This window comes from Neomonachus schauinslandi, chromosome 1 (assembly GCF_002201575.2).
Source record: "Neomonachus schauinslandi chromosome 1, ASM220157v2, whole genome shotgun sequence".
In the NCBI taxonomy this organism is placed as follows: Eukaryota; Metazoa; Chordata; class Mammalia; order Carnivora; family Phocidae; genus Neomonachus; species Neomonachus schauinslandi.
The window spans coordinates 214,428,944-214,446,325 of record NC_058403.1 but is presented as its reverse complement, the minus strand read 5'-3'; the positions used below and the strand labels follow the sequence as shown (position 1 = coordinate 214,446,325).

The 17,382-nt window shown below is 61.0% G+C and overlaps 2 protein-coding genes across 2 annotated transcripts in view; both read left to right on the top strand.

The window, feature by feature from the left end:
- The first annotated feature begins 5,905 nt into the window (after nt 1-5,905).
- On the top strand, nt 5,906-13,242 carry BSG (basigin (Ok blood group)). Its single transcript, XM_021705458.1, has 8 exons — nt 5,906-6,047; nt 10,193-10,349; nt 11,044-11,126; nt 11,259-11,395; nt 11,472-11,748; nt 12,231-12,255; nt 12,392-12,453; nt 12,538-13,242. Exons 1-7 carry the CDS (start codon nt 5,966-5,968, stop codon nt 12,450-12,452), a joined length of 822 nt encoding a protein of 273 aa, XP_021561133.1. The 5' UTR covers nt 5,906-5,965; the 3' UTR covers nt 12,453; nt 12,538-13,242.
- Nucleotides 13,243-16,660: 3,418 nt separating this feature from the next.
- The window catches only part of HCN2 (hyperpolarization activated cyclic nucleotide gated potassium and sodium channel 2), a 31,557-nt gene continuing 30,835 nt past the window's right edge, over nt 16,661-17,382 (top strand). The window contains exon 1 of the mRNA XM_044913197.1: nt 16,661-16,737. Within this exon, the coding sequence (XP_044769132.1) occupies nt 16,661-16,737 (77 nt within the window). The remainder of the gene's footprint in view (nt 16,738-17,382) is intronic.

The window sequence follows — 17,382 nt, the reverse complement described above, 5'->3', positions numbered from 1 at the left end:
GTCTGGTTCCCTCCCTGAGCGTCGTGGGCTCGGGGCCCGTCCCCGGGGCCACGCGTGAGGGCGCCTGGCTCCTGCTGGCAGCTGAGGTCCCGGTCAGTGCGTGGGGGACTGTGTGTTCCGTCCACCTGCCCATGGACATTTGGGCTGTGTCTCCACTTGGCTGCTGGGAACACCCGTGGCCTTTCGCTCTGGCCACTTCTTTCCTGCACAGAAGAGCTGGCCTGCCGCCACGCCCCCACCAGCACCGTGGCCCCTGTACTTGCTTTGCAGGAAGCCACGGGTTGTATTGTTCTGTGACACCCTCGAGGGAGAACCACGTTTAGAGGCAGGGAGGCCGGCAAGGAAGCCTTGGGCCTTGTCTGGGTCCTGGCGTGGCTCCATCTGGCTGCAGGTCAGGGCAGGGTGTGGAGAGAAAGGCTTATCTCCCCATCCCAGCTGTTCCTTCCTAGCCCAGCGGGGGGGCCCCCCCCACGGGTCCCCAGGTGAGCGGAAGGCCACCAGCACAAATGAGAAGGAGCCCCACCCTGCCTGGGGACTCAGAGCACTGCCCAGGGCCGTCTTCTACAGTGTAAAATGATCTCTCTCTGTTCTCTGACGGTTTCCCCACCTCTGAGGGAGACAAAAGTCCCAAAGCCCTCAGAACAATGGGATCCTATCCTTCCACATTCTGGGGCCCGGAGTCAGAGATCAAGGTGGGCAGGACTGCCCTCCCTCCGCAGGCTCCAGGGGAGGGCCCTTCCTGGCTCCTCCAGCTCCTGGGGGCTCCAGGCGTCCCTGCCTGTGGCCGTGTCCCTCCCGTGTCCGCCTCCATGGTCACATGACTTCTGCTCTGTGTCAGAATGCCCCTTTTATGAGGACATCAGCCATAGGATAGGGCCTGCCCTGCTCCGGTGTGACCTCATTTCAACCTGATTGCATCTGCAACTACTCCAAAATAAGGGCCCGTCCTCAGGTTCCTCTGGACACGGATTGGGGGGGCACCATTCACCCCAGCACAGACATGGACACTTGTTACCCCACTGTAAACACCAGCTCACCTTCCCCAGTGCCCTGTGATGAGAAGGCCGTCCTCGTCCCAGATGACTGATGAGGGGACCTGGGCTCTGGGGACAAAGCCAAGTGTCTCGCAGTGGGGGGTGGGACAGGATGGGGACTCACGCCTGGGCACCCCAGCATGACGCTCAGGAAACAGCCGAGCCCCAAGGAGAGCCTGGCCAGCCTGGGGTCTGCCCCAGAATAACGGACTGGAGCCCACAGGGCAGCTGCCTGCAGCGTGGGGCCTGGGGTCTGGGAAAACAGCTGCCCAGAGGCTGAAGTCGGGGCATCTGGGGAGATCTGACTGGAGCGTAGATCCAGTATTAATTTGCTGCGACCCTAAGCTTCTCAAATTGGACCCCTTTTCTCCCATCTTAGGGTTGGAGGGGGGTGCCTGCAACTCACTGCCAAGGAGCTCTGGAAGACCAACGGGGGAGGGAAGAGGCCCAGAGGGAGGGAGGGCAAAGTGCAGAACCCACCAGGGAGCCAGGCGGAGGGGGGCCGCCATCCCCATAAGGCTGTAGGTCGAGGACTGGCTAAAATTAAAGGCCGAACAAGAAAGAGCCCTCCTGAGATCCCACTATGGCAAAGACACCAGCAACGGAGCGAGGAACCTGTGGACCACCAGGAAGTCTCGATAGGGTACGCCAGTTCACTGAGGGAGAGCAGCTGACATCTTTCTGGGGAAAGTACTAGTTGAGCGATGAAGAGCCCCTGGAGGTGAGAGGCTGAACCCCCAGGGAGCCTCTCCAGCTCAGTTCCGGGTGTGCACCCTGGACGGCCCCGCACCACCCCCACTGCCGTCAAGTCAGCGCTAACGGAGGTGTGTGATCTGCACCAGTTCCTGGGGCGGCGGTAACAAAGCAAACTGGACGGCTGAAAACAACAGAAATCATGCTCCTACAGTTCTGGGGCCAGAAGTCCACAATCGAGGTGGGCCGAGCTCCTGCTGCAAGCTCGGAGGATGGTCCTTCTGCCTCTTCCAGCTCCTGGGGGCTCCAGGCGTCATCCCTGGACTTCTGGCCATGTCCCTGTGTGTCTGTCTCCTTCTTCCCAGGCTGTCTCCCCTGTGTGTCTGTGTCTCTCATCTTGCATCTCTTAGAAGGACACTCATCTCAAGACCCTTTTTCCAAATGAGGCCCCATTCACAGGTTCTGGGGGGCACCACTCAACCCAATGACCACCCTGTCCCCCGCCCATTTCCCAGGCCCCTCTCCCCCTCGGTGGCCCAGACATCTCTCTAGAACACACAGTAGATGACAGCCCCTCTTGTCTGAACCCCTCCCAGGGCTCCCTAACCCTGAAGCATAGAACCCCCACTATCCTCCCTCCCCCACTGCCTGGAGAGGGTTGGATTTCAATGCTCCCCCTTTCAGAAAAATGCACATAAAAAACTAAGCGGAGACAATTTAGCTGTGGACAGATGGGTGTAACAATGAAAATCTGACGCCATCTTCTCTCTCCTCGTCTGTGAGTTTGAGGGGTTTTCTAAGAAAAATTAGAAGGCAAACGCTGTGTGACCAGGCAGGGATGGCGTCCTGGGTGTACGATGCTGGAGACATGAGAGCCCATGGAGGTGAGAGGCTGAACCCCTCGTGGCCAGGAGAGGACTCTGCCCGGCGGCGGCCAGCATGGGGCGAGGAGGGAACCAGCTGTACCGCACAGGCTGGCGCCGCCCGGCCAGGGCTCCAAGGCAGGACACAGGGCCAGGGAGGCTGAGCCAAAGGCCTGGGGTGCCCAGTCCTGAGGGTCAGCAGGGGCTGGGCTTCTAGCCGTCCCCAGGGCAAAGCTGCAGAGACAGGCCAAAGAGGAGAGCTGTCTCCTTGCCATTCTGTTGGAGGAAGACATCCAAATCTGGAATCTCAGCCCCTCCTGGAGAGGGAGCCAGCCTCAGAGGCCAGGAGCAGGGGACGGAGCAAGGAAGGGCACCTGCGGAATGCAAGAATGGCCGTCTGTCCCCGCCCCCATGCACCGGTGGGCAGCAAGCAAGGAGCACGGGCTGGACACGAGGTCAGAGAGTGACCAGTGCAGTGAGGGAATTTACAACAGGTGATGGAACTGGGCTGCTCTTGAGCAGGTCAGAGACGCCAGATGGAAGACAGGACGCCCAGTTACATTTGAGTTTCATATATAGAACAGGGACATTTTAGTGTAAGTCGGACCCCAGACACTGCATGGGATAGACTTACACTTTAAACATCATGGATTTTTTTTTTTTAAATCTGAAATTCAACCTGCATTTTTATTTGCTAAATCTGGCCACCGTTGCTGGAGTGGTCCTGGAAGGCTTCTCCTGCCCCAGGGTGCGGCCGGGACGTAGCAGGACAGGGATCTGACCAGTGGGCGGGGATCGGGAAGACTTTCCGGAGCGGGGGCCAGAACACTGGGTCTTGGGGGAGGCACAGCTTGATTTTGTAAACAAGAGCAAAGACCGCCTGGCAGCCCTAATATTTCCCACGAGATCTGTCCTCAGCCCAGCCCAGGGAGGGCAGGAGAGGGGGCCGTGGAATTGCACCCAGGCCGGAGGGACTTTGAAGCCAGCTGGCCGCTTTCCTGGTCATTCTGCACGTAGCTCTCGCCCCCCTTCTGAGCAGCCTTGTCCAGCCCTCGGCCCCCAGGCTGGGACTCCTGGCCACTCTGAGACTCCCAGGCACTGAGAGTGAGTCTCCAAAGAGCAGAGCCCGTTCATCAGCAGGTCCTGGCCCCTCTCTCCTCCAACACTCCCCATAGCCCATCTTGCCTCTGCCCAGCCTCCCTCCTCCCGGGTTGCTGCCTCCCCCAGCCTGCCCGGCTGTCCTCAGACTTGCCCTCACCTCCCCACGCTGCTGCCCCCGCTCCGAACACAGCCTCTGGAAGCTGCCAGGCTGGATCTAAAGTAGCCCTCCCTCACCCACAGAGGGGCAGGAAACTTCCCCTTCTTCTCTTCTAGGGCTTTGGTGGTCTAATCCTTAAATTGACATAAAACAGATGAGCAGGAGAGAAACAAACAGAAGGTTAATAACATGAGAGACACGCAGGAAAACGGAGAAACGCGGGGCGCCTGGGTGGCTCAGTCGGTTAAGCGGCTGCCTTCGGCTCAGGTCATGATCCCAGGGTCCTGGGATCGAGCCCAGTGTCGGGCTCCCTGCTCAGTGGAGAGTCTGCTTCTCCCTCTCCCTCTGCCTGCCTCTCTGCCTACTTGTGCTCTCTGTCAAATAAATAAATAAAATCTTAAAAAACAAACAAACAAACAGAAAAACGCTCCCCAGTGACCAAAGCCAGCCCCTTAAAAACCACCTTCGGCTAAAGCCAAGAGCTGAGGCTGGGGGTGGGGAGTCTGCTAGGGGAGGTGGACAGGGTGAGGTTGCACATTCAGGTCCCTGCCTGCTCCACCATGCAGGTTTCAGGAGACTGCGTGATCCCTCTTCCTGGCCTGTGAGGGAGACACCCAGCAAGCGGGCTTTCCCTTGTGTCTCTTGCAAAAGGGTAACTTCTCAATTCTTCAGAGCTCCTCTGGTGTCTGCAGTTCTTAAAAATAACCAGTACAGGGGGCGCCTGGGTGGCTCAGTTGGTTGAGCGACTGCCTTCAGCTCAGGTCATGATCTTGGAGTCCCGGGATCGAGTCCCGCATCGGGCTCCCTGCTCAGTGGGGAGTCTGCTTCTCCCTCTGACCCTCCCCCCTCTCGTGTGCTCTCTCTCTCTCATTCTCTCTCTCTCAAATAAATAAATAAAATCTTAAAAAAAAAAAAAAAAAAATAACCAGTACAGGGTGGCTCCCTCTCCTTAAGCCTCTGCCGTCGGCTCAGGTCATGGTCCTGGAGTCCTGGGATCGAGTCCCAAGTCAGGGTCCCTGCTCAGCGGGAAGCCTGCTTCTCCTTCTGCCTCTCTCTGTCTCTCATGAATAAATAAATAAAATCTTTAAAAATAAATAAATAAAAAAGTATTTGTTCTAGTGGTGCCTGTCTGGCTGGGTTGGTAGAGCACGCAACTTTGGATCTCAGGGTTGTGAATTCAAGCCCCACCTTGGGTGTAGAGATTACTATTATTATTATTATTTTTAAAGATTTTATTTATTCATTTGAGACACACAGATACAGAGAGAGAGAGAGAGCATGAGCAGGGAGAGAGGCAGAGGGAGAGGAAGAAGCAGGCTCCTCGCTGAGCCAGGAGCCCGATGTGGGGCTCGATCCCAGGACCCTGGGATCATGACCTGAGCCGAAGGCAGACGCTCAACCATCTCAGCCACCCAGGCGCCCCCGAGATTACTATTATTATTAAAAATACAATGTTAATAAAACAAAAAGTAAGTCAACAAGCATTTGTTGTAAAGCGTGGTTTTCCAGACAAAATGCAGTACAGCCAGTTAGTGTGAATTTCAGGTAAATAGCGAGTGCCTTCTTGGCACAACGATGTGCAGATACTGCATGGGATACTTATGCGAGGAAACGAAAGTTCAAACCTAAATGCCATCCAGGTGTTTTTATTTGCTAAATCCGGCAGCCCGCCACAGCCCAGGACACACATCCCACCTGTTCACAGGGATCCCGACCCCTTCAACATGCTTTTCTTCTTCTCCGTATTGTGACAAAATACACATAATTTAAAGCGAGCATTTCAACCACTTGGGAGTCTACACTTCTGTTCTGACGTCACAGTCTGAGAGGCTGAAGACAGGGAGGAGGGGCCCAGCGCAGTCCTCGCAGGTCCCGCCCCCGTTTCCTAGCAACGCAACCACGCCCCCAGGCCGCGGGGCGTGGCCGTCAGGGTCACGTGGTACCTCTGCAGGCGCCGGCTCGCTCCGGCGCGTGCGTACGTGCGTCCGCGCGCGTGCGCAGGGGGCGGCCGGCGTACCGTGCGCGTCCCTGCTCCTCGACGTCGCCCTGCGCGCGCGCGCCCGGCCCTCCCTCCGGTTTTTATAGCGCCGCGGGCGGCGGTTGGCGGCGGGGACGGCATGGACGGTGGCGGCATGGCGGCTCTGCGGCTCGTGGTGCTGGCGCTGGCGCTGCTGAGGGCCGAGGTCGGCTCCGGGGCAGGTGAGCGTCCCGCCCGGCGGGGCTGGGGGCGGAGCCGGGGCGCGGGGGCGCGGGCCGGCGACACTGGAGGTGGGGGTCCCTGGACCCCGGCGGCCCGGGCGCGCGAGGGGACCCGGGAGCTGGCCCGACCCCTGGACGAGGGCACCTTCCGCCCTCCCCTGGGAGCCGGCGGCCCCCGCCCCCCAAGCCCCGCCCCGGCCGTGCCAGGCCGAGGGGCGCGGCGGAGAGCCCCCCGGGACTCCCGCGCGGCCCCGGCGAAGCCTGTGCGGCCTGGAGCAGCGCCCGCCCAGGCCCGGGGCTCTCCCCTGGCTAGCGCGCTGTTGTCCTCGAGAGGACGCGCGGCGGCGCCCCTGCGGCCAGTGGGCTCGCCGGACCTGGAAGGGATTGTCATTCTTGGCAGGATTTGGGTCCCGTGTCGTGCTCCGGGGAGGCGCCTGCCCCCCTGGTGTCGGCCCAAACACTGAAACCCTTGGAGGGAGGCCAGCGCGCTCCGCTTCCTCCGATGTCCGATTTCAGGGGACAGAGGGAGATGTCCACCCCTTCCTGTTACAGGAGTGGAAACTGAGGCCCGGGTCGGGAGGGGACATGTGCCAAGGTCGCCCTGAGGTCGCCTTGGCAGCCCGGGGTGGAGCAGGAACTGCTGAGAGGGTTGTTTTTAGCCCCAAACAGCGTGATTTTCCGGAGCTTTTCACAGGAGCGGGCAATGTCTTGGAGGTGGACAGGTGGGCTTTGGAGAGCGCTCGTTGGAAAATGGATTCAGGCGTGTTTTTCAGGGGAAAGCAGCACAGCCTCTCTGTCCCTGACAGATTTTCTTCCTGTGTTGTGACTTCCCGTGTTGTTCTTGGTTAAAGATTTCCAGTGAAGGGAACAAAGTGCGGAGAAGGGTCTGGGGCTCTTGTGGGAGGAGGCCTCTTGAAGAGCTTCACCCACTCACTCCTGACCACTTGAAGGTCTCACTTGGCCTCTCTCCTCTTCCTTATAATCGAGGCGGCAGTTTACTGAATGCCTCTGGGCGAGGGCCTTGGCCGCGTGCCTTCCAGCGGATCTCTGGAAGACTCCGATAGGAGCCCGCGGCAAGATGAATGCGGAAGATGGGCTGCTGTTTTCCGCCCCTTGAGCCTTTGCGAACAGCTCTCCGTGGCTGGAGGTGGTGGCCACTGGCGGGCGGCCAAGGGGGTGAGGAGGACTCTTGGTTTCCCTCTGCGGCGTAGCACAGTCCCTGAGCTTGTCCCCTCGTCACAGGGTGGAAGCGCTCATTCCCGGCTTCAGTCACCCCAGCTCCGGCCGGGAGACTGAGAGGGCCCCTGCCACGGGGGCTCGGAGCTGCTCCTGCCCTCTCGCACACCCTGGGGGGGCGGGGGGGCGGACTCAGTTTGTCTGCACAGTGTCCGAATCCACCTGGGACCTGTGTCTGCTTTCTTCTTTCTCACTTTTTTTCCCCCTTGAACTTTATTTATTTACTTATTTATTTGAGAGAGAACAGAGAGAGAGAGTGAGCACGAGCAGGGGTGGGGAGGGGCAGGTGGAGAGGGAGAAGCAGACTCCCCGGGGTCACGACCTGGACCGAAAGCAGACGCTTAACCCACTGAGCCACCCACCTTTGACAGCTCCACATCTCCGGGGACCCTCAAATGCCATGCATCCTTTTTCTGCTGGGACAAGTGAATTACTAATGGTGTTTGCCTCTCCTGTCCGGGTCAGCTTCCCAGAAACTTTCTTCAGGGTACTCTGCCAACAGCGGGTTTCCTCAACTTAAGCAGCAAGTGCCTGCCAGGTTGGCACCCATGTCAGCCAAGGCCCCAGGACAGGGCTCTCCCTGGGATTGTCCTCGGCGCCACGGTCCTGGCAGGCCTGGTTGGGAGGGCACCAGTGGGCACCAGTTGCTAGCTGGGTCCTACAGGCTGCTGATGTGGCCTGTCTGTGCCTCAGGTGAAGGGAGCAGGAACCCCCTCCTGGCCAGATGGAGGGGATGGGAGGGGCGGGCGGGTGGAGAGGCCCAGAGCCTGTGGCTGGCATCCCAGAAATGTTCTGTTGCTCCTCCTACCTGAGCGGAGCTGCTGAGGAGGGTGGGGAGGAGGGTGGGTGCTGGCAAGCCTCATCCCTGCTCCTGGGCTGTTTACCATAAGGCCTGCCTGGCCCTGTGCCCTGCCCGGCGGCCTAAGGGCATGGAGGAGGGGTGGCTGTTTTTAGACAAAGGTGACTTGACTTCAGAACAGGGCTCACAGTCACATGGCCAAAACTGATTTTTTACTTTTTGGGCTGTCTCCCTTGTTCGTCCCTCCTGTGCCTGTGTTCTTGAGGATCCCTGTGAATTCCTGGGGTGCCCCCTCCCGTCTCCGGAGCCAGGTGGAGTGTGCCCCGGTCCCCTGCTGCGTGTGACCCTCAGGCAAGGCTGGGGTGTCAGCCTGTGGTTCCTCCGACACACAGGGGGCGGGGGGTGGGGTATGCCCTGCCTTGTCCTCTCTCTGAGACCTGAGTCCCCTGCTCCCCCCTGGGAGGGAGTAGCCCTCAAGCCTGTGGTGTTTGGGACACTTCTTTCTCCCCCAGGGAGGCAGGGTGCAGCTGGGACAGATCTGACAGCCCCTGGGTGAGGGGACAAGGCTACAGACACAAGTCCTGAGGCTTTAGAGAGGCAGGCCGGTCTGGGAGGTGGGCTGTCTCTGGCCTCACTTCCTGCCCTGACTCACCACTCCCAGCCCTGCACAGAGCTGTTGGTTTTGCAATCTTGGGAAATCGTGACTCCTGAGAAATGCAGCTCACTGGGAGGGGATCCTTTGGCCGAAATGGCGCTGCCACAGAAGGGTTTCAGCCCTCTTCCAGCTTCACGCCTCTGCTCGTCGTTGTACCCATCCTGAGTCCTGCGAATTGTCTTTCGGCTACCCCCGGTGGGTGGGCATGAAGGCCTACCTGTCTCCAGGACCTTGGGCATGTGCCACCTTGCCCCAGAGCAGAAAGCCCGAAGGCTTCGAGGCTCTACACCTGTATTCACGAGCCCACGGGGGTGGGAGGTGCCCGGGGCGCCAGAGAGGGGCTTCCGTGCAGTTCCTGTCCGCCTCTTCCCCTGCCTGCCTGGGGGTCTGAGACCTTGTGTCCTGTCCACCCTGGCCTCGGGTCTCACCTCTTCACACAGAGACCGCCGCCACCCCTCCCCCAGACTGGAAGTGCCTCAAGGGGAGCCAGGGCCTGCGGGTGTTGAGTTCCTAGCGGGACGGGAGGGGAGCTGTCAGCCCACTGAGGACTCAAGTGCCAGGGACTCTCTGAGTAGGAGACAGGCACATTCTGCCTGTGAGTCATTCGAGAAGGCTGCCCCGCTGTGATATCCCTCCAGTAAAGATTGCCTGCTGCCCTTTTGGATTTTCAGGTTAAAGTTTCTTTTTTTAAGATTTTATTTATAGGGGCGCCTGGGTGGCTCAGTTGTTGAGCGTCTGCCTTCGGGTCAGGTCGTGATCCCGGGGTCCTGGGATCGAGCCCCGCATTGGGCTCCCTGCTCGGCGGGAAGCCTACTTCTCCCTCTCCCACTCCCCCTGCTTGTGTTCCCTCTCTCGCTGTCTCTCTCTGTCAAATAAATAAATAAATCTAAAAAAAAAAAAAAAAGATTTTACTTATATATTTGAGAGAGAGCAGGCTCACGAGTCGGGGGTGGGGAGGAAGGGGCAGAGGGAGAAGGAGAAGAGGGAGATCCCAGGACCCTGGAATCATGACCTGAGCCGAAGGCAGACGCCCAACCACTGAGCCACCCAGGCGCCCCTAGATTTATCTTTTAAAAAAGGAATTTCAGGTGTGTGCTGGGGCTGGGCCCAGCAGTCCATGGACCCAGGCTGGTCACTGGCTTCTGTTCCCACACCTGAGGCCCAGTTGGTTAAAACATTTCCGGACAGAAACTGCATCGAGCCCTCTGTTCTCACAGGCGGCTCTTCAGCCCCAAGGCCCCTCTAGCGCAGCAGACGGAGCCGGGTGTGATTCAGGCTTGTGGCTTCTCTCCTCCGGCAGGGCGCTTGGACAGTGTGGAGGGTGTGCCGTGGCAGGGCCGTGCAAGGCCGTGGCAGGCTGGCTCCGGAACATGTGGGCAGGCAGCTTGGGGCCCTGGATTTGGGTCCTTTCTTGCCCTGATCCCTGTGCTCACGTCCTCTCATGTGGCCCCCCAGGGAGCGGGATCTGGACTTCCGTAGATGATATTGGCTCCAAGACACGGCTTACCTGTACCTTGAATCACAGCACCACTGAGATCGTCGGCCACCGCTGGGTGAAGGGGGGCAAGGTGCTCAAGGAGGATGCACTGCCTGACATGAAGACGGAGTATGAGTGAGTGGGGCCCAGAGGCGGGTGCCCCAACCTGCGCCAGGGCCTGCAGAGATGCCAGACCCCCATTTCAGCCCGCGGGCATCACCCCTAGGCCCCTCCCTGCACCCTACTTGCTCCAACGTGTTGTCGCTGCCCGCGACCTCTGTGGTCAGTCGGAACGAAGGCTGGAGTCCGTGGGCTCGCTCTGGACAGACGTTAGACGTGAGCTCTGCTCACACCCCCTGGCTGTGAGATGGCCAAGGCCCCAGATCCAGCCAGGGGCCGGTGGCTGCTGAATGTGGGGCTGGCCTGCGAGACCCTTCCCTTCTTTCCCCAGGGCGCTGGCTCGGGTGGGCGGGCAGACTTGGGTTCTCCCCGGCCTGAGTCCCTGGCTCACTGAGGTCGCGGGCACTCCAGGCCGCCCTGCTCTGACGCCTTGACTTAGTCGGTTCCTGAGCCGGCTCTAGAAGCAGAGAGTCCTGTTTGTTTCAAGGGCGGCTGGGCACACAGGCTCACTGATGCAGGCCTCCGGTCATGGAGGGGGGACCGGTTCCACGTGCTGTCCCCGCACCTCCTCGTCCCTCCTGACCGGTCCTGGCTCCGGCTCCGGTCGGTAGGAGTCCCCCGCCCCCGCAGCGTGCCGTGGTGTGAACTGAACTCAGGACAGGACGGCACTTCTGCGCGTGCTCCGCTCACTGTTGTGCGTCTCTTACAGGGTGGACTTGGATGAGCGCTCTGGGGAGTACTCGTGCATCTTCCTCCCGGAGCTGGCGGGCACGACCAGAATCGAGGTGAAGGGTGAGCTTGGCCGGCCCTTGGGCGCATCTGGGGAGGGGGCGGAGGACACCGCCTGCCAACCCAGCAAGGGCACCGCTTAGGAACCGCCAGAGAGTGGGCTCAGGCTCCTGCCTTGCTCGGTCTCCCCTGAAGGGCTCCCCAACATCAAGGCTGTGAAGAGGTCAGAGCATGCCACTGAGCGGGAGACGGTCGTGCTGGGCTGCAAGTCGGACTCCTTCCCCCCGGTCAGCGAATGGGTGTGGTATAAGATGGAGAGCTCTGGGGACCAGGTGAGACCCATGTCTGCCTGGGGACGAGCTGGCCTCAGGCTCGGCCTCAGTCCCTACAAGGTCCACCTGCCCCCAGGTCATCAGCAACACCTCCCATAGCAAGTACCTGGTGATATCCTTGGAGACCAAGACGGAGCTGCACATCTCGAACCTGGACCTGGAGACAGACCCTGGCAAGTATGCATGCAACGGCACCAACTCGGAAGGCACCAGCCAGGCCGTCATCGTGCTGCGCGTGCGAAACCGCTTTGCCGCCCTCTGGCCCTTCCTGGGCATCGTGGCCGAGGTGCTGGTGCTGGTCACTGTCATCTTCATCTACGAGAAGCGGCGGAAGCCGGACGAGGTCCTGGATGGTGAGCCCACACGCCCTTCGCTCACCGTTCGGGGGGGGGGGGGGCGGGGTCCCCTGCGGGGGGCTCCCTACCCAAGGCCTCGTCTGCCCCACTGTCCTCCCTCACTTGGCTGCAGGTGGGTGTCCTCCGTGGTCAGTGGCCGCCTTCCGCTGCTCCACGCACGCTGGTGGTGGCTGCTTGGGGCCCGAGGGTTGCGGCAGCAAGCCAGCTCTTGACTTTGTGCAGAGGCTGCTCAGGAAGCCTGAGCTTGCCCTCCTGCCTGGCGCCTGTGGGCAGGGCTCCCAGATGCCACGCGGGCCGTGACCCCACACGGCTCATCCCGAGGGTGCATGTCCTGGGGGCAGGATTGGCTGCCTGCGTTTACAGTCAGGGACACTGAGGGCAGGGCCCAGCAGGACCAGTGCCACCCTGCAAGGGGCCCGGTGCAGGGACCGCTCCTGATGGCCTGCCCTCTCCTTGCATGTGGCCGCGCGTCTACACAGATGAGGACACAGGCTCCGCTCCTCTGTAAGTCGGGGCCTTGCTGGGAGGGGGCGGGTGGGCCGTGTCCCCTGGGCAGCGTCCGCTGTGCACGTGCTAGGTGGGAGTGGGGCCACCGTTCCGTCCTCCTGAGCGCCCAGAAGCCCTCCGTCCTATCCCCCAGGAAGAGCAGCGGGCACGTGAATGACAAAGGCAAGAACGTGCGCCAGAGGAACGCCAACTGAGGTGAGGCGTGGGGGGAGGGGAGGGTGCGGGGCCTGCCCAGCCGGCCTCAGGCTGGGCTCCGAGCATCCCTCCTGCCCTGCACAGGCGTCCAGCCTCCGTGTGGAGCAGCTCAGCGTCTGGTGTTGCAGATCCTCTCAAAGGAGACCCGCCCTACGAAAGCAGACCACACCGTGGGTCAAATCACAATGTTTCTTTCCTTTTTTAAACTAAACTAGGGTTTTCTACACATAGAATTCTGTTCCTTAGGGGTTTGTTTTTCCTTTTTAAACATTTTGTGACCGCCTCGGGGGAGCTGAGAGCTTCCTGCGAGACTCCTGTCGTCAGCCCGCCCCCTCAGCTGCCCCTGCCCACCTGACCCCTCGCCGTCCTCCCACTATCTCCCGCCTGTCCCTCCTGTCCCTTGGGCATTTAGCCTCCAGCCCGTAGTGGGGGTTTTGAAGGGCAGGTTGACCTTTTTCTGGGGCTCTACCTCCTGAGACTGCTGGGCCTTGTTGGGACCCTTTGTGGAAGGTCACAGGTCGTGCACGGTGTGAGTGTCCTGCCTGTCTGAAGTCCGTGCTGATGGGGTGCCTCGGGTCTGTGTCGTGCGTCAGGACAGCTCTGCGCGCAGCTGCTGGTGGGCCCGGGCTGGCCCGCCCTGCCCCTGCCGTCCACACGCCCAGCTGCAGGGGAGTAGTCCGGCGACCACGCTGCAGAACCCCCTCCCCAGCTGCTCCGCAGCATCCTGACTCACCCACCACCTGCCTGCTCACCAATAAAGAAAGGCCGACCCGTCTCTTTCTCCTTGGGCTCCTGTGTGTGCCGCCATGGTCTTAACAGGAGAGCTAGCAGGGGCGTGAGCGCCACGTGGTGCTGAGTCCTGGGTGCGGTTGGGGTGCATGGGGGTGAGGCAGGGCTAACCGGCTGGCCAGGAGCTTTGTTCCCAGGATGAAGGGTGAAGGTGGGGTGGGGGGTGCAGAGGACCTCAAGGGGCCCTGTGAGTGCTCCAGAGCAGGGCCGGGCCCCCCCAGGACAGGCATCCCTCCTGTACCCACAGCTGCCTGGCACCCACCTGTCCCGGGCTAGAAGCTCCCTGCGGTGGGTGATGGAGGTGGGGGTGGGGGCAGCTGGGACCTCATGAGAGAGCCCCAGTGGGTGTCCCCAGGAGAACCAGCCCCTTGGGACTTTGCTCCAGCCCAAGAGGGGCTGGCTGAGGCCTGGAAAGCCATGGAGGTGGCCCTCCTGAGCCTGACCCCCAGAAGGGGGTCCCTGTCCACTGAGCCCAGGCTGACCCCTGGAGCAAACTGGGCGACATGGACGGGGTTGAAGGGCTGGGTCATGCTCTAGGAGAGCAGATGGGAGGAGGCAGGGCCTCGCCAAACCTGGGGGCTCTAGCAGGTGCCATCTAGGCCTCCTGCCTGGTGCTGGAGGGGAAACTATCCCAGGGAAGGGAAAGGGCTCATTCAGGGAGACCCTGCTGCCCACCGAGGGGCTGTGTTTGCCCTCCGCCTCGCCTCTGGACATGGGCCCAGACCTTCAGCAGGTCCAGAGGAGGTCGTCAGAAATCAGGGTTTGGATGTGAAATCTGATGTTGGCAAAAACTCCAGCATAACAATACCCCAAATGCAGAAGGTGGACTCAGCCCACGAGCCACCAGTTTGACTCCCAGGCTCTGAAACGGGAGGCCCGACCCCTCTGGGTGGTGGCCGACCCGTGTGCCCCAACCCCACTGGCCAGATGCTTCACCACGTCCCCCAGGGCGGCAGTACACAGCTGCAGGTGGTTTCTGTGGGCAGAACGGGGTCCTTTATGGAGGCCCCGCACACCACAGCCTAGGGAGTTTGCCCCCCACCCCAGGTCACAGGGAGGAATGCGAGGCCCCAGGGCTAGGGGAAGCAGCGGGCCTCGCCCTTCCCTCCGGCCGTCACCAGAGGGAGCCACGTGCATGCCACTGAACAGGGTTTGGGGGCCCAGGGAGCCCCTCCTCTACAGAGGTTCCTGGGGTCGCACCTGCCTGGCCCTGTGGACACCCCAGCTGGACATGCCCCAGGGCCAACCTCCCTAGGCCCTGGGGCTCCCTGGGGCACCAGCAACATTGGCTGGGCACCCCTGGCCTAGCTGGGGCTGGGGGATCTGTCGTGGACAGGCAGCGGTCCGGTGGGCGAGGAGGTGGTGAGGAGCTGGCCCCTCACTGGGGATGCTGCTGGGGCACCAGGGCTCAGGTGCAACCCCCCTCCTCCCCTGAAGTCAGAAGGGGTGAGCATAGGGGTCTGTGTCCCCTGGGAGGCCATGGCTGGGTTCATCCTGCTTCCTGCTGCATCCCGGGTGCCCAGAGCAGAGGGGTCCAGACGGGAAGTGTGGGAGCTTCTGGCAAGCAGAGCACTGGGCACCAGAGGAATGCCGTGGAGCACGCTCTGTGATGTGGCGAGTGAGGCTTGGCCTCCTTAGCAGACCCCTCATTGGTCCTCCTTCCCTAAGAGACCCTCCCCCCACAGAGAGACGCCCCTCACATGGACACAGTTAGCAGAAATGGGGTCACTCTCAAGCAGCTTTGTACGCCTTCTTTCAGCACTGAAGTATCCATCCATCTGTCCATCTCTCTGTAGAGCGCAGCAGTGTGCAGCCCTCCGCCGCGGGGGGTGATCTTGTCAACAGTCTGCTGCAGCCTGCCTCGGTTTCCCCAGAGCGGGATGGAGAAGTCACAGGATTCAGTGAGATCATCTTTGGCCAGTGCTTGGGGGCTCTGGAACCGGTGTCTTGGGATCCCAACCTGCGGGGGGTCAGAGGGGCAAGGCTGGGGTGTCCCTCCGAGGAAACAAGGGCACAGTCCTGATGCTGCTTGGAAGGGCCTGCCGGCATCTCTGGGCCCACAGACGGGGCTACCTCCCTTTCCCTGGGACCCCCCCTCCCAGACCGGGGGCCCCTGAGCACCTCCCCATTACAGTGAGGGCCTCGCCCAGCAGCAGAAGACAGAGTGGAAACAAAATGGGACAGACGTGTTGGGGGGCCACCAGAGTTTGGTCCTCCCACGCCTCCCTTGCACCTACCGGGGAGAATGATCTCTGTGAGGAAAGGAAAATACTGGTGAATCCTAGGTCAGCAGAGCTGGGGACCCCAACCTGGTCGTGCAGCCAGCGGGAAACCAAGGTGGTAGGCTGCTCTGCCTGTGGGCACTCGCCACTCCGGGCGGGTCGCGAGGGCTGGCCCTGCACCATGATGGCTCCAGACCCAGGCCAGGGGTCCTGCCACCATGGCTGATCAGACGTTCTGTGTTTCTGGAGTCTGGCAGTGGGCTCGGTAGCCCTTGAGGCTTGAACGCTGGGACCTGTCACAAGGCCCTGGCCTTGTTTTGTCTTCCGGGTCTATTTTTCACTCAGAGGGTCCCCAGACCCTCTGGGCTTGGGGGCTTTCGACCTGGACTTGTCCCGACTAGAGAGGAAGCGGGCTCGTGAGTGCTGAGGGCGGCTGGGAGGTCAGGAGGTGCCCTCCCAGAGCCTATTCTGGGGCCCAGGATGGTGGGGAGGGATTGGGGTTTCTTTCCAAAGGCAGTGGGGAGTTGAGAGCAGTTTTAGGCAACAGACCATTGAGACCTGACTCAGGGTTTGATACCTGTCGGCACAATGATTGCCACCTCTGAGTGTCCTCACCTTCACCCACCCCCCTGGGACCTTGAGATCCTTTCTTCTGCCACAAGCCAGGCACCGTGCTGCCTCAGGGCCCTTGCACGGGCCATACCGCCTGCCAGACGCTCTTCCCACAAATGCACTCATGACACCAGCTCTCCCTTCCTTCAGGTCTTCCCTCAGACATCACCCCCAGCACCTTTCTCATCCCTTTCCTGACTCTGAGTTGTGTAACACTGACCACCTTCTGATGGACAATAGAATATCTATTAAACATAATCTTTACCATGTTGATTGTCCCTTCCACTCGACTGTCAGCAGGGTACAGGTGGCCTGAATCCCAGCCCCCCAATCGGGTGCTTAGTAAACATTTGTTGAATGAATGCAAACAGTACTCTGCCCCGGGCAAGTGGTGAGAGGGAGTGGGAGAGATGGGGAGGCTGGTGGCCATCTGGCCCAGGGTGGAGCCTGTGGGATGGAGAGGATTCATTAGGACCTGGGGACAGGGTCCCCAAGGCTCAGAGAGGGGCTGGGACCCCCTAGGTGACTCACAGTCCAGGCCTGCCTCTCTCACTTCCAAGCGTTGTGGGTCCTCAGGCTGGACCATGGGTCTGCCGCCTCCCTGCTCTCAGCGGCGAGCCGTGGGGCTCTGGCGGCCTGCCCGGACTGACATGCTCCCAGGGTGAGCATAAAAGATCCCCCTTCAGCTGGAACACACATCTGCCTGGGGCGGGCTGCAGCCTGGCACTGCCGATCTGCTGCCCGCCCAGCTTCTCCCTCACCACCTCAGGACAGAGAGCAGCCCTGCCCGCCCTCCCATGTGGCGGCAGGTCTGGCCTGGCCCAAGGCATGGCAGAAGTGGCCTCCTGGGAGGCCAGACCTGCTTGGCAGAAGCACGGGAGTCCCCAGGGCTTGAGGCAGCCTGGTGGGGGCTCAAGATGGCCTGGCTCAGTCCATCCCTCAATCACCCATGAGTGCCTGCTGTGAGCAGAGAGACATCTCTGCTTTCAGGGGCCAGACATACTGGCAGGTGCATGCACCCACGGAAAAGTGCTATGAGAGCGGGAGGCTCCCAGGAGGCCAGGACACCCATCTCTCCTCTCTGTCTCCATTACCTGCCTCTCAGGACACCTCCCCCCACCCTCTGGTTGAGCTGGGATGGGGTCCTGGGCCTATGCCCCCATGTCACCTAACACCAAATAACCCCCCAACCTGACTCCAGCCCCAGACACAGAGCCTCAGCTGTCTTCCCAGAGCTGGGGCCTGAGCCTTAGAGGCAGAGAAATGGGGGCAATCCGGTGGGACTCCCATGTGGGCATCTGGTGGG